We start from the raw sequence: 15,891 nt of genomic DNA on the forward strand, positions 1-15,891 counted from the left end.
CAGCTCCTCCTTCTTTTAGGCTCCGGTTTTAGTGAAATGCTGGGAATTTACTGACAGGATATAGATGTAGAACTACCATGAAGAAGGGAAGGGGGAGAGGAGAAACAAAATCAACTCTCCTCTCCACGCTTGTGTGAAATCTGTGCTTCATTCTTGAGCTCTCATGTCATTGCCCTGGCCCCCTGTTCCCAGCAGAGTGATGCAACCAAGCTGTTTCTCTCGCTCTCGCTCTCCTTTTCCGTGAAGGGAAGGACCACACGGATGAAGTCATGGGAATGAAAACTCCATCTGTTCCTGAAAACAAATGTAGTGTAGAAGGGTTGTCAATGTATACAGATTCCCTGATAACTTGTATTCTACTGCCGGAAAACTGCAAACTCTGTTACATCAGCCACATCTAATCATTTTTACACTGTTGCTCCGGTGTGGCAGAAAGTGCCTGTCCCAGTAAGACAAGGGTGGGAAAGCTGTTGTCCTCCGAATGTTGTTGTACTACACTTCCCATCATCCCTGACTATTGTCTCTGCTGGCCAGGGCCAATGGGAGTAGAGTCCAGCATCTGGAAGGCCACACCCTGCAGCCTGTGCATTGATTACAAATAATTTGCTTTTGTACATATTATCTAAAATGTTTCTATTCCGCCTTTCCTGCCTGATCTCAGGCCACCAAGACAGCTGACTGCAAGCAAAAATAATATACAGTATAACAGAGGTGTGAGTAAAGTATACATATACTGTACATACACAAACACATATATGGCTCAGTATTATAACTACAGTGTAAAATGAGCACTTCCCAGGCCTTTTCTTCTTAAAATGATTCTTTTTTATAAACTGGATGCAAGTTTACAGATTACTGTACAGTATTAAATAATTCTGCAATGATAAATGATAACAACACCACTGTACAGGATCTTATAGGAACATTATGTGCAACCAAATCAGCAAGGAAGCTTATATGTATTCCTCCACTACCCTAGCCTTTCATGCTCCTGTTTTTCTATCTCAGCAAGTTAATAAAAGCAAGTGATGTGCCAACATGTGCAAGTTTGGCCACCTTTGGGCTCCACCCTGCACTCAGCTCTTACCTGTGGCTCCTAGAAGCTGTCAACATGCAACAGCAGCCACACCCTGGTAAACAGCTTCTGACTGGCCAGCTAAACCAAGAAAGGGTAGCTGAAGGGTCTCAAACCCTCACAGAGTTAGGGACTTCTCCTGCATGCAAAGACAGGCTCTGGAGGATTGAGTGGATGAGACCAATAGAGGGCCCAATGGTCAAAAAGGTGGTTTCTAGAGGGAAGGGAGGCAGACTCCATTATCTCTTGAGACAGACAGATGCCAACAACAACCACAACTATGGACATAATTTCAATCTTTCTGGCATTTCGAGTTTCAAAATAAGGGAGCAGGGTGGGGTGGAGCAAAGCAAGAGGTCTTCTTACCCATCCACTGGGTGTCTTTTGATGTCAGGAGGAAAGAGAAAGACAGGCCAGCCTTTCCACCTGCTAGATTCTTCCGCAGCTGTTCCTCCCTTTCAGTTAGAACACAGCCAGGTGTTGCGAGGCAGCTGTTAGCAGGTGGCTGCCAATAAATATTATCAAAAGGCTCCAGCTGTTTGGAAGCCAATCGGAGACTGGGGAAAACTTACACCCTGCAGCTAATAATAATAACAATAATAACAACAATTATTATATCATTTGTACCTCAGCTGACTTGGTTGACAAAGGAGTGAGGATATGGGGGATGGGCTATAAATAAGACATTGCTCCACCTGTAACTAGCAAAGATAGAGGCCTACCTCATAGGTTTGTTTTGAAAGATAAAACCACCTAAAAGAATGTAGTTATCCACCCTGAAAAAAGTCAGACTTAATACAGAAATTAGGGTTGCCATATTTCAAGAGGTAAAAATGCAGACACAAAAGTTGTTGAGCTTTTTTAAGGCAATCGCCCAATAGCCCCTCCGCCAGAGCCACCCACCCAAATCCATTTGCTTTAAAATGTATAAAATTTCTCCTGGGTGGGCATGTAGGACATCCAAAAGAGGACATGTTCAGGAATTCCCATACGTATGGCAACCCTACATAAATAGTAAAACCAGTCATATTGATGTGGGATTATTATTATTATTATTATTATTAGGATTTGATGAGTCATAGCATTCGGAGGGGCTCTATGCATAAATAAAGTAAGAATTTCATAAACATCTCATAAGTCAAGGTAATGAATTTAGAGAGCTCCCTTACAAGCTTTCATAGAAGCAAGCTTTGTCCCAGGCTAACCTGGACAAATAGAAATGTCCCTTTTTTCCCTAAGTTGTCACCTGGCCAAGCCAGAATGAACCTTTGTGTTTGTTGAATTTCATCTTGCGGTGTTCAACCCCACAATCTCAAGTTTGTCAACATTATACTGAATTCTAATTCCCCTCCTTTGCATTTTGTGTCATTGGTAAATCTAATAGGCGGTGCTATTTTTCTATAAAAAGAGGTGCCAGAACTCACCATGAACACCTGTCTTGTTCTCTTATAATGGCAATTCCGGTGAGTTCCAACTGAAAAAAGCCCTGCTAATAGGTATATTTAACATTCTAACCTGCCATTGGCTAAAATACAACTAGCTCTGGGTTTAGACTGAGAAAACCCTTGAAGAAGCCCAGTGTCAAGCTCTTCTGCTTTTATTAACAAGAATAATCAGCAGGCTGTCACTCCTGTCCATTTTCCTTGAAAATTGCCTGTGAAGGCAGACATAAATAAGAATAAAGAAAATTTATAACATCTCCAGGAAGACTCAATGCACAACTAAACTAGGTACAATTAAGGGCACTTCTAGACTGCCGCTATTTTCTGGTGGGATCCAGTTACATACTAACAATAACAACAACAAAATTTTTATATGCTGCCCATCTGACTGGGTGAGTTGCCCAACCACTGTGTGGCTTCCAACAAATCAAAACTTCAAACACAGTAAAACATCAAACATTAAAAACTTCCCTATACAGGGCTGCCTTCAGGTGTCTTCTAAAAGTCAGATAGTTGTTTATTTCCTTGACATATGACAGGAGGGCGTTCTACAGAGTGGGCACCACTATCGAGAAGGCCCTCTGCCTGGTTCCCTGTAACCTCACTTTTCACACTGAGAAAACCATCAGAAGGTCCTCAGCTGATTTCTATGGGCCATTAATCAGCTACATACGTATGATTCATATAAAACACTCCTATAATGACGATGGAAGGGGGCTTCTGTGACTGTCCAGCATTTAAAACCTACCTAAAAGAAAATATAGTTACTTAATCAAGCACCAACAGTAGAAAGAAAAGACTACACAATTCATGATGAAGTTATTGTCAGATTTCTTGACCATACTGATGAATTGTAGAAATCAACAGGAAGAGGCGAGTCTCCATTTTACAGGTAAAATTCATACAGTCCACATGCAAGATATTTAAACTGAACAGAAAATGTGCCTTGTGACGTGCAGAAAGAATCCTAGGGCAATAAAAAGAGATATAAAAATAAGAATTCCAGAGAAACCAGGGAAACTTCTGATAAATGGGTCACTAATGTCACTCATCGATCTTAGTCACCACGATCTCAAATTAGCACTGAGAGACTTCTAGTTTTAATTTAGAGCTGGCTCATGTTACTTCTGGCCCCTTTCGGACTCTGGCCACAGTCCAAAAGAGTGAAGCAATCAATGACATCAATGGACTTATGCACACTTAACTGCGGGCAGCATTGCTCAGGGAAGTCAGGTTTTCTAGCAAAATGAGCATAATACTCATCATGTGCTGTGCACTGGAATCTCACAGGTCTCAGCTGCGGCATTGTTCCAGAACGAACACTGAACAATGTTTTAAAAATTGCCAAGTTTTCTTGGCCAAGTTCTGTAAGCTCCTAATTCACACATTATGTTGGTAGACACTGTCAAGGCAGCCTGGCACTATGTTTAACCATAGAGGTTAACGCAGTCTTTTGTTTCTGATGTCCACTGCAGGGTTTTTTGTTTTAACCCCTCGCTTCTTGCAATTTATAAAGGCAGGTTATCATTTCATGTTCTCCACTGGTGTTTTCGTGCTAGTGCTGTGACCAAAGTTATCCATCCTAATTATGTGGGCAAGGTGATTCAGCCCAACAAGAGCTGTAGTGGGCGGGGGGCGGGGCAGGAATAGAACCATTCAAACGGTCTGAACAAAAAAGGCAAAAGGAAGTGTACAAGTGTGATACTGAAAATTCTGTTCCTTTTCCGAACTTGTGGCAGGAGCTGCTGTGCTGTGAGGCCTTGTTCCATCCTCTGTTCACAAATGGTCTCCTAGGAAAGGTTCCCTCCACCTTGAAGTATCCATGAAGATAGAGGAGGAGCTGTGGTAGAGCCATAAGCAGGGGAGGGCTCCTTCCCTTCTCCAGACATCCTTAGTGCAGTCATAAATTTCCATCTCCACCTGATAGTCACCATCCATGCCCTTCCAGTATCCTCCGGTGACAAAGAGTTTTCCTCCAAGAGGTACCATCCCTCCGTTTTCATGGAGGGTGTGAAGCTGTTGCACCTGCAAACAGAGTGGACATGATTTGGATCTGTGTTTATGTGGCAAATCATATACAACAACCACAGCAGAAACCGCTGTAAATAAGACAGTAGATTGGCAACATACAGTTTGCACCTAGTTCCTTGATGGAATCATATGATTGGGGTTTGTGCTGCCATCCAGTGGCTGAAATATATAGTGCAAGTTAATATCATCAAACCCCTGGGGGGGGGGTCTCTTACCCTTTCCTTAACAGAGTTATTAAGTTGTTGTCTGGGTATTACTATAAGAGGTAAAAAAGCTTGATTTGGTACACACTAGCCTTAGATACCTTGTTCATCAGAAAAGTCCAAATGGGGTCCTTTTTGCATCTCTTGAAATGTGGGATGCAAAAAGTTTGATTATAGTAGCCCGTACTTCACATGGGCCGTACGTGTGTGATGGAGGAGCATGTGAACCATCCTCAGATTGGAGGATGAGGCTTTTTGCAATGGCAGCAAGTAACATATCTACAATTACATGAATGCAGCATATCTTTATTTGTATGTTAACAACGTTATTCAGTTAAGAGCTCTAATTCCAAAGACATTAGCAGTGCAATTCTATGCATGTCTATCCAGAAGCAAGTCCCATTAAATTCAGTGGGACTGACTCCTAGGTAAGTGCGTACAGTATTGCAGGATTAGAGATGGATGAACTGATTGATTTCAGTTTCTCTGTTTTTCCACTCTGAAATTCAGTTTGCAGATTATTATTTTTAAGACATCATGGAAATTCTTCAGCACTTTAGTGTAATTTTCTTGTAATGTTCACATTTTTGTAAGCAAATTTGCCTAATATACACATTTTTACAAAGCAATTTCCCCTAATAGAATGCCTATTTTCTTGAATGTATGCATTTTTAAGCACACTTTAACTATACATTTTTGACACATTTACTGTACTTATTTCTGTCTACTAAGCCAAGCAAATCTGAAATGCTACATATACTTGAATTCACCTTGTCTCATTGCCTATGTATAGGCATGTATAGACATGCCATCCCTGATATGGCATAGCAATAAATGTCCAATCTAGTAGGGCGCATATGCCAGAAGTGGTAGATGCAGCAGGCGTTTGTGGCAGGCTGACCCCTGAGCCTGTGGCATAAGGTCAGGGCTGCACGCCAGCTGATTTCTTTAATACTACGTTGCTGTCTGCTTCCCAGCTCAGTAGAAAAGAAGCACAGAGGGAATGCCCCTGCTATACTGCGAACTTACACCTGCCGAAAAGACTGGCCACCAGTGGTGTAGTCCTTTGAATTGTAAAAGTCACCCCTCTCCTTTATCCTCTGTCTCCCTCCCTCCCCCCAACTGTATGTAGTTACACTATTAACAAGGCTGGGCTATATTCTTGTTTGTCCTAACTTCTGTCAACCTCTCCTGCAGAACACCATGAAAAGATCACAGGGCGAAGTAGCAGAGGAATAGTTCTTGGGTCCAACCAGGCAAAACGCTTGCTGAGAAACTGCTTGATGACAAGATGTTGCCATGAAAGTGTTAAAGAGGCCGCCGTCAAGAGCATAACCAATGGATGGCCGGAAACTGACGGCACTAACCATTATTCATAGATCTACGGAGATGGAGAGACTGGCAGGGCATTCTTTGCACCTGTCCTGAGGACTGGAGTGGGCGCTACACAGTCAGCTGAGCACTGACGCCATGCGAACAGCTGCCACAGGGTTTGAGAATGACGCTGCGTAAACCAACCCTCCAACAACATTACACACATCTTCACTGAAGCCAAACAGGCTGGAGGAACAGGCCATGCTGTGCTTGCTACCAGGGGTATCCTCACTCAAGGAATAGGCTTCCTGCCATGCTGGAACATAGACACTCATCCTTCAGGCATTGTTCACATATTACTTTGTGTTACGTATTCTGGAAAAGTGTCAAGGGGGAAAAAGCAGGGAAAAGAAATACGGCATTTTAAAACGCCCCCTCCCCATAACAAACCTATAGGCCACAGAAATCTACTTCTATGGGTGCTACAGCCACAGACCTTCCCTGGAAACATAGTGGTGAAAGAACATTAATGCCACGACTCCCTTACCCACCTTCTGCCATATATTAGCATCTGGATCATACACATAGACTTTCTTTGTGTTGTCGCCAATAAGGTAGATGACTCCGTGCAGAGAGGCACATCGAGGAGCAGAGAGGTATTTGGGGATGAAAGGGGATGCAATTACACTCCAAACATCTAGAAGATAACAATAATAGTAATAGTAATAGTAGTAGTAGTAGTAGTAATAATAATAATAATAATAATAATTTTATATATTAAGAACATTCTATATTAGAATGACATATGAATCTCAGGGGGTGAAGCTAAAAAGGAAGATGGACAAGAAATGGAGCAGGGGCAGATTGTCACAAGAGACTGCCCTAGATCAGTCCTGCAAAGGTCAGGATTGTTTACATGTAAAACCAGCGTCAGTGAAAGCAGCCTGTCCTGATTTCAGCCTGGCTGCAATAGACATGTGTGTTTATGTGAGTTTTCAACACACTTTGTCCTACTTTTGATCACATCATTCCCGTCATCACCGCTGCCTTTACTGGGCTGGGAAGCAACAGAATCACAGGAAAACAACGTCTGCGTAGGTTCACAGGAAATGGCCTTCTACTGAGTCAGACCATTGGTCCGACTAGCTCAGTATTGCGTACACTGGCTGGCAGTGGCCCTCAAGGGTTTCTGGCAGGGGGGCATTCCCCTACCTGAAGGTGGCAGGGATTGAACCTGGAATCTTCTGCAGGCATAGCAGAAGCCCTACCACTGAGCTACAGCCCTTCTGTGTTAATAGCCAAAGGAGTATACGAGGTCTTCTGGCAGGTAATAGTGTAAGAGACCATGAGTAAAAGCCACATTTAAAAGTGTCAAAGGTATCAAGAATACCAAAGCACTATTAGTGTTTGCTGTGTAACATCCTGAGATGGAGCTTGTGGGTGGGAGCTGACATGGCAAACGGATGAACAACGTCCTTCCTATATAGCATAACATCATGAGACTAAAATGGAAGGTGCTGCAGTGTCTTCTTGGCACTGTTTCTAGAAACAGAGTGGGGACTATCGTAGCTCTGAAGAGGACACATTTCACAATCTGCTAGCAACACAAAATACATCCCTCATGCACATTAAGTGAGCCTCTGTAAGTGATGGCGTTCTCAAAAGGGCCTCTCCTGCAAATCAACAACATGCCAGGTTTATATTTATTTAATCCAATAGGAAGGAGGGGGAAAGTAATGTGTCCCTCAACACACATCCCACCCTTTATCGTGAAAAGCATTTTGCAAGTCTTGCATATTTTTCTAAGGACATGTGGTAGGAAGTAATGGCTTCAGTTTCAGTACTAATGATGACAAAAACATTTTCACAAGGAATTTAGAACTAAACCAGAGCAGGGGGCATTGCTGGGCATGGGAAGGGAAGTAATGGGCAAAAGTAGGAATGGGCAAATTCAGTTTCACATCAATTTCATTTCTTTCATTTCCTCTCATTTTTCCAATCTTAAGTTTGATTCATCACATTTCTTCATCAGTATGAACTTTTTAAAATATAAAAAGTCCCCATTAAAAAAAAATCAGCATTTTTGTATGAAATTCTCCTTAAATATACATCTTCATGCAATTTTGTCTAATACACATTTTTACAAGCAATTTTGCCTAATGCAAGGTGTTTTTGTATTTATTTTCTCCAATATATGTAACTATATGCTCATTTTATCCTAGTAAATGCATTTTCATGCACATTTATTGGCTGGGGAACTGCATTGTGAAATTAGGAGAGGTGCGAATTTCAAAAGATAGTTGCGCTTCGGTTTGCAAATTGTTTCAGGAAGTACAAATAAAGTAAGTTTGCTTTTAAGTATGAACCAAACCAAATTTCTCCCCTATTCCTTTTTGCCCTGGGCCCTGGATCTCCTCCCCCCCCCTTTTCAACCACACACACCCTGCAAACAGGGTGGCTGGACATGTTACAAAGCACAGTGCCAGTGAGACATGACATCTGCCATTTTGATTTTTGCAGAGGCAACTCTGTGTCATGGGTCTATGCCCCAGGTCTTTTAAGTACCTAGCAAAGCCCCTGCCACAGGGCCAATTTCCAAGTTTGCAGAATAGAAAGGATTCTGGTTTTGCACCTGCTCCACGCCCCTTGGCTGCTCTGTGAGCCCATGGCCTGAAGAGTTTGGATTTGATATCCCGCTTACTATCCGAAGGAGTCTCAAAGCGGCTAACAATCTCCTTTCCCTTCCTCCCCTACAACAAACACTCTGTGAGATGAGTGGGGCTGAGAGACTTCAAAAAAGTGTGACTGGCCCAAGGTCACCCAGCCGCTGCATGTGGAGGAGCGGAAAAGCCATTCATACACATTCCCCTCTGTTCCTTCTTACCTATTGCAGGGTTGTAACACTGCAGCGTTAATGCATTGTATTTGACAGCACAAGAGCCAATGAGGTATAACTTCCCAAGACACCCGGCGATGGTGAAGTTGCTGACGTACTTCAAGGCAGGGCTCACAAAGCACCAGCTGTCATTATAAGGATCATAACACTCCACCTCCACAACGTCCACCGCGGTGCCTACAGACAATGTGAGAAGTGGGGGGAAAGGAGGTTTGAGCACAGTTGAGGCCTACAGATATTTGCACTGAGCAACACTAGTGCTAAAATAACCCACGAGTCTAATATGTAGGGTCTGGGTTGTGTCTCCAACTAAATCATAGTCACAGTACACCAATAAAATTGATGGACTTAAGAAGAAGAAGAAGAAGAGGAGTTTGGATTTGATAACCGCTTAATCATTACCCAAAGGAGTCTCAAAGCGGCTAACATTCTCCTTTCCCTTCCTCCACCACAACAAACACTCTGTGAGGTGAGTGAGGCTGAGAGACTTCAGAAAAGTGTGACTAGCCCAAGGTCACCCAGCAGCTACATGTGGAGGAGCGGGGAAGCGAACCCGGTTCACCAGATTACAAGTCTACTGCTCTTAACCACTACACCACACTGGCTCTTAAGAATCCAAGTCCTCTGAATATAAGTGAATTAGACACAACTTTCTGTATGAAATTCAGTCCTACAAAGGCAGGCTCTTCTGCTCAAGCTGTAGTATAGGGACTTGGAATTGCCAGAGGGCACATTATGATATTGTCCAAACTAAACCGGCCTCATCCTTGTTAGTGCCTGTTGTTCCCATGCACGTAAAGCAAGAGTCCCCCACGTTAGAGATCTCATTCCCTACCACCAATGGCATAGATCTCTCCGTTGAGGACAGCACTGGCATGGTTGGTTCGTGGCTTCAGCATTGGTGCAATGGGCTTCCAGGCACCATCCTTGAGGCAGAAGCACCAGGACTGAGTTGTTGACCATGTGTCATTCCGTGATCCTCTGGAGCCACCTGAAAACAGAAATAGCCATCATACTCACACAGAGTCCTAGTAGCCACTTTTGTACCAGTTTAAAGCACTTCAATATTATCGCTTAATACATTATTATTCACCCTCACGATATTTTTGCTAGGAGTTCTGGTTCTCTTGAAAATCTTGTGGAATTGGTGAGCAAAATATGACTCAAAATGGTGGACTGTGGTTCAGTTTACATTTTATTAGATGACTATGCAATCTGGCTGCCCTGATTTAAATTATCTGTTTTAGACCAGAACACACCCCAAACAACTAAATCCATCCTCCCAAGAACTCAGCAGAATGTCTTAGTATGGGAACACGCCAAAAAGGTTCAAAAGCTTAGTAACAACATAGACTTGGAGAGAGCACTGTCCTTACCTGTGACATAAACATCATTATTTAGAGCAATCACAGAAAAACCCCATTTATTGTAGTCTGGAAAATCAGGTAGAGCGTTCCATCTTTCTGAAATAATAGAACCAAATATGTAAGCGGCCCTCAAAGTGTTATAACCAGGTAACCAGTATAACCAGTAAACGCTCTAGTTTTTCTGAGACTCTTTACTACTCTCGGGTGAAGAGATTTTGGTCCCTATGAGTTCCATCACTCCATAGTACTACCTTAAATCAAGACCATGACCCATGACAGTGATATGATTAGACCAAATGCACTTCTTTTCCATGGAACTTTTCCATATTGAAACAGTCCTATTCAAACCTACGTGTGTTTGAAGGTAATTATCTATGGTCATTATCTGCTTCATTGTTCACAGTGTTATCAGAATACATTCCGATTGCATCATATTGCGTAGATAATGCCAACGATGAGAAAGGTCCTCTTCTCCAAATTAGTTTTTCTACCCAATGCACTGCATTTGCAGGCCTGCCTGACAGCTTCCAACATCAACATTGGCCTGAGATGAATGCAGCTGCTCAGCAGGCACCAACGCCAAAAGAGCACAGAGCATTACATCATACTGAAAGCCTTGTTTGTCGGTGCCTGCATTATTCTAGGTCGAAGTCCAAGGCATGGTTGCTTCTGGCCTCAACAGTGTTTCTGCTACAGAAAGTGGGTTTGGATAACGTTAGGTGTTTTGAGATGGCAAGTCTAAATGTTAAATGTTTATATACCGTATTTTTTCCTCTATAAGACTCACTTTTTCCCTCCTAAAAAGTAAGGGGAAATGTGTGTGCGTCTTATGGAGCGAATGCAGGCTGCGCAGCTATCCCAGAAGCCAGAACAGCAAGAAGGATTGCTACTTTCACTGTGCAGCGATCCCTCTTGCTGTTCTGGCTTCTGAGATTCAGAATATTTTTGTTGTTGTTTTCGTCCTCCAAAAACTAGGTGTGTCTTGTGGCCTGGTGTGTCTTATAGAGCGAAAAATATGGTACCTATATTTTTCAAACTTTTTCACTTAACAGCAAATAGATAAAGGCAAATCTAAGAACTGGATAATCGCCAAATAAATAAATAACAATAAAATAGTGGAACCACTCTGTGGAGGAAGGGTGAGAGGTTTTATTGTTGATTCCAGAGGAATTCCGTAAAGGAAGAGAAAGCAAAAGGAGCAAATGAAGTTAAACTTCCAGCCCATCGTAGTTTTTTTTTGGGGGGGGGGGCTGTGATAGAAAGACAACAGCACGTGTAATATTCTACCAAACTGCTCGCTAAGAGCTAAAACAACCTGACTGGTGTACACAAAATCAATGAGATAACTGGCAGGACCTCTGGATTTTGTTGCAATACCGGTTCCATCACCCCTGACCATTGGTTGTGCTTGCTGGGGTTGATGGGAGCTGTAGTATACTAGGCCCTCTGTATTCATATTCTGGTTATTCTGCAATAATTGGTTCTCTGTCTTGTTTCTGAGGGATTCAGGTCTCATCTTTTCCACCCACCCACCTCCAAGGGTCTGGAAACATGCATTTCCCCAAAACACTACAGAGTGGCACCATCAAGCATGATCTACCCTATAAAGGCCAACTCATAAAGATGATAGCAACAGGTACCAAGGTGAAGACTTTATTTCCCCTACCTCTAAACGCTACACCCGTTCAGTTGTTGCCATCCCTTGCAGTGCCTAGCACCGTGAGCCTAGTTGCTCCCTGACGCAAAGATGCTCTGAGCTGGAGTGTGCAGTTCTGGCATTGTTTGGGGACAGGTACTTACTAGTCTTAGTGTTATAAAAGGCAAAATTCCTGGAGATTAGTGGTTGCTGTTCATCTTCTTCATTCTCTTCCAGAGCTCTGCCTCCCACCACCACTAGAACCTCCTCAAGCTTTTGTGGCAGGGCCTTCAGTCTCTGCTGGACAAATGGCCTGTTCTCCAACTGAGACAAGGAAAAAAAACCCCAATGATTCTGGAAGCCCAACACCTCTCCCCTTTCTCCAACACTTTATACAATGACCTTGTATGATGTAATTCAGTAAAGCAAAATTCCCAAATAAAACTCTGGGATACTTCACTGCAAATGCTAGACTGTGGCAGGGACTTCTAGCTGCTTTCCTCACAGATGGTTGTTGCCACTTCCCACTGTTTTTTAGACTAATTTGGATGCACTGATTTAGGAACACTTGGACCATACTTTAAACCTTCTTAAAATATAAGCGCTAGAACAAAGTGTGTTTCTCTGGAATTGTGATCACTTTAAATTCAGGCTTTGGGGCACATATTCCCTCGTTAATTCAGATAGGCTCATCTAAATAAACTATCCTTTTTGGTAATGATCCAACTATAACTGTCTTTGGGAAAGACATAACCATAATCCACGTACACCAAGAAGTCAGTCATTGCTCCTCACAGTGGCATCTCTAGGAAAACTGCATGCACATACACCCTTGCTCCTCCTGAGTCAATGGACTTAGTGATGGATGGGCAGGCGGGGAGAGGAGAAGAAAGAGGGGAACTAGTGGGGAAAGGTCAGGAACTCTTCCACTGCCAATCAAAGGTGACAGTTCATAGCTAATTAAGAAATGAAAACTTATCTCAAACAATAAGTTGGCATACCAAGATGAACAGATTCTAGGCACTGCAGTTAAGGACACCTATAGCTATTGGATCACAGCACCCCTTTTCTAGCTTTGGGGCTTAATCAGGGTACTGTGGTGCCTCCAAGAACTGACCGTGCTACGATGTCTAGTGATGATGGTCTTGCAAGCCTCCGATTCTTGAATCAGTGGTTCTGATGACAAGAGGTTCTGCAGGTACTGATCTGGCAATGTAACCAGATGCACTAGATCAAGGAGTTCTGGCAGGTGCGTGGCTCTAGCAGACTTTTCATACTTCACCCACCTCAGCACAGCCTCAACTAGACTCTGCTCTTCTTGTACTTGGAGCAAGTTGTTGGACAGGTAGATAACCAGCCTCTCTTTGGATAGCTGCAGAAACTCCTCTTGTTGAGACACAAGTTCAAAATTCTCCTGCAGAAATGACCAGGCCTTGGATGACACTTCTGGGCAGCCATGCAGCTCCCCAAATTCACAAATGCCCAAACAGTTGGTTGCATCCATCTGCTGCCTCAGGTACCGACTGCAGACTTTCCGGAGGACAGGGAAGTGGAGTTGGTTGGATGTCCGAATTAAGGCTTCCACATTCCCTTGGTTGATGGTCACCTTCCCTGTGTAAGCAAAGTCAATCAAGGTCTCCATAATGGCTGGATCCACCTCTTTGATCTCTACACGAGCTGAAATGCTTTCCAAGAAGTCACCAGCAAACATGGCATTGAAATAGTGGCTGCAGAGGGCCAGGATACTGCGGTGGCAGGGGAATTCATGTCCCTCAACTATCAAGGTGACATCTGAGAGTTTGGGATTGGAGCGAAGGGTCTGAAGTCCTTCCAGAATAGACTGGGGGTGGGATGGAAGGCAAAAATCGAAGTCATCGATGTTCCTCACCATGCTGGTGCTCCACTCCTGTCGTGGGAAATGGCCTTAGATGACTTCAGTGGAAAACAAACTTTTCCTAGTTCTAATCAGAAAGCAAAGAAGAAGCAAATAAGTTTTGTGCTTCAAATGGGAAATATTTCCCCTCAACATATGACTTGAAGTGAAATCTCCTTAGTGACATTTTTGGATCAATGGAACTCCTTGAAAGGAAGTGCAAACTGTTGTGACCTAGTAGGTCCAAATAATAACACTAGGCATATAACCCCGTACCCCAAAACAACTGAATATAACCAGTGCCATATGTGTGTGTCCTGATCGAAGTATCTACAAGGAACTTGCAGGGATAACCAAGGAAAAATCTATACTGATGTCCCCCACCCCTTAAAGCTTTCAGACTCTCAAAAGTACTTCTGTCCATTTTCCTTGCATAGAACAAGGAATGAGCTACAGACCTTATTCAAATCTCTCCATTCAGAAACTCCACTTTCTTAAACGGCGTTCTCAAAAACAGAGAAAGCTGCATCTTGCTTCATGAAGCATTCTGGGTAATTGAAAGCTTGCCACATTTTTGTGAGTTTTTTGTTCTTCCTAATAAAGGTACTTACCAACCAATACAGCTACCTTTGCTCTCTGTAAATTAGTTTGCATAATTTATCCTGCTTTTTCTAGTTATAATGAAGGAAGGCCACCAAAAGTCCCTCCAGGAGCCCACTATGGCATCTAGGGCTTTACCAGCCTTGCCCAAAGTCTTTCATTCCCATCTTCATTGTGATGGTGGGCTGTTGTGTTAATGAAAACTAAAGTTACCAGAAGGCTGCTGAATTCTGTTTCTAGGAAACTGCCTTATACCATGGGGCCTGTATAGCTCAGTATTGTGTACACGGGCTGGCAGCAATTCTCCAGGGTTCCTGATTTCCCAGCCCTACCTGGACATGCCAGGCATTGAACCGGGGGCATTTTGTACACAAAGCAATTGCTCTGCTATTGAGCTTCCTTCCCCTATGACCCCAATAACAAATTTGGTGCTTTTATGAGCTTCCACAGAAACATGACACACACAGTCCCGTATATGATGTGTGGAGACAAAACAGTATCGTAAGCAGTCTTACTCCAGTTGTCATTCTTAATAAAGGAACAGTTTGTAGTTCATAAGCAATGAAATTTGGTGGGGGAAATTTGTTCCTGCCTTCCCAATCTCCTCTACCAGGTCCTCAGTGCTGACCTAGAAAGTAATTGAATATCAGACTTATGCCATATTAAGTAGCAAAACACTACTGATAATAAAATCCCCAGTAACAATATTAGTGGTTATATTCTCATTTTAGTTAGTGGTTATATTGACCCCCCTTTTCTTCCTGATATCCAGGAAACTCGCCTCCGCCTCCCAGTAGTTTGTTGTTCAGCAGTGCTGCATTGATAAGAAGTTCTTGGTATTTGATCTCTGGAAAAGTTTGATACTTAGCTTCCTAGCAGATAATGGCTTATAACTGTGGCAGCCCCTTGTGCCTCATGTTAATGGCCTGTACACTATTTTTGACTTGAGAGCTCCACCTTCCCAAATCCAGTTTGCTTATTCCCTCTCATCTCATGTTGTCCCATTCAGCCCTGCCAGAAATCAAAACCGTCTGGCCTCCGGTTCTTACCTTGTTAACTTCTCTTACATCCAGTCAGACAGTCGGAGCTTGAATAATGCTTGGGGAATGGCTTGCCTTGACCCTGGGAGGAGGCAGTTACCCTGAGTTGGTTTGGGTGGTGTGTTTTTTTAAGGCCGTTGTAGGCTGGAGGCAACCAATGCTTGTTTCTCTGTATGTATATATATATATTTAGACTGAGGCTTACAGCCAGAGAGGGCTGGGAAGTGTGTTGACAGTTATTCTCTCCAGGCCACCTGCTCTTAAAGCAACACACCAACGAAGAGATAAGAAGAAGAGGGCATTGGAAGGAAAGCATGTCATGTGCCCATGGGAAGCAGATATGAAGCTGCTCAAGAGATCGTGCGCTTACATCTGTTTTCAAATAGGCACACTGTGGGGATAATGCAGAATCAA

General features: G+C 43.1%; 2 protein-coding genes across 3 annotated transcripts in view; both read right to left on the minus strand.

The window, feature by feature from the left end:
- Positions 1 to 802: 802 nt before the first annotated feature.
- Positions 803 to 15,891, minus strand: part of SCLY (selenocysteine lyase) — a 62,534-nt gene continuing 47,445 nt past the window's right edge. The window contains exon 11 of the mRNA XM_081006108.1: positions 803 to 2,962. Coding sequence (XP_080862234.1) covers positions 2,856 to 2,962 — 107 coding nt within the window. The 3' untranslated portion in view covers positions 803 to 2,855. The remainder of the gene's footprint in view (positions 2,963 to 15,891) is intronic.
- On the minus strand, positions 3,332 to 15,639 carry KLHL30 (kelch like family member 30). 2 transcript variants are annotated; one of them, XM_081006100.1, is made up of 8 exons: positions 15,487 to 15,639; positions 13,082 to 13,925; positions 12,129 to 12,288; positions 10,338 to 10,424; positions 9,797 to 9,952; positions 8,950 to 9,138; positions 6,617 to 6,762; positions 3,332 to 4,542 (listed from the first exon to the last, which is right to left on the minus strand). In XM_081006100.1, the coding sequence occupies exons 2-8, from the start codon at positions 13,853 to 13,855 to the stop codon at positions 4,294 to 4,296; spliced, it is 1,761 nt and encodes a 586-aa protein (XP_080862226.1). In that variant the 5' UTR covers positions 13,856 to 13,925; positions 15,487 to 15,639; the 3' UTR covers positions 3,332 to 4,293. The 2 variants fall into 2 exon arrangements, with proteins under 2 accessions (XP_080862226.1, XP_080862227.1); XM_081006101.1 differs by having other exon boundaries at positions 13,082 to 13,919; positions 15,487 to 15,623.

The sequence above is a fragment of the Podarcis pityusensis genome (assembly GCF_964106645.2).
Source record: "Podarcis pityusensis genome assembly, chromosome: 5".
NCBI classification, from domain to species: Eukaryota; Metazoa; Chordata; class Lepidosauria; order Squamata; family Lacertidae; genus Podarcis; species Podarcis pityusensis.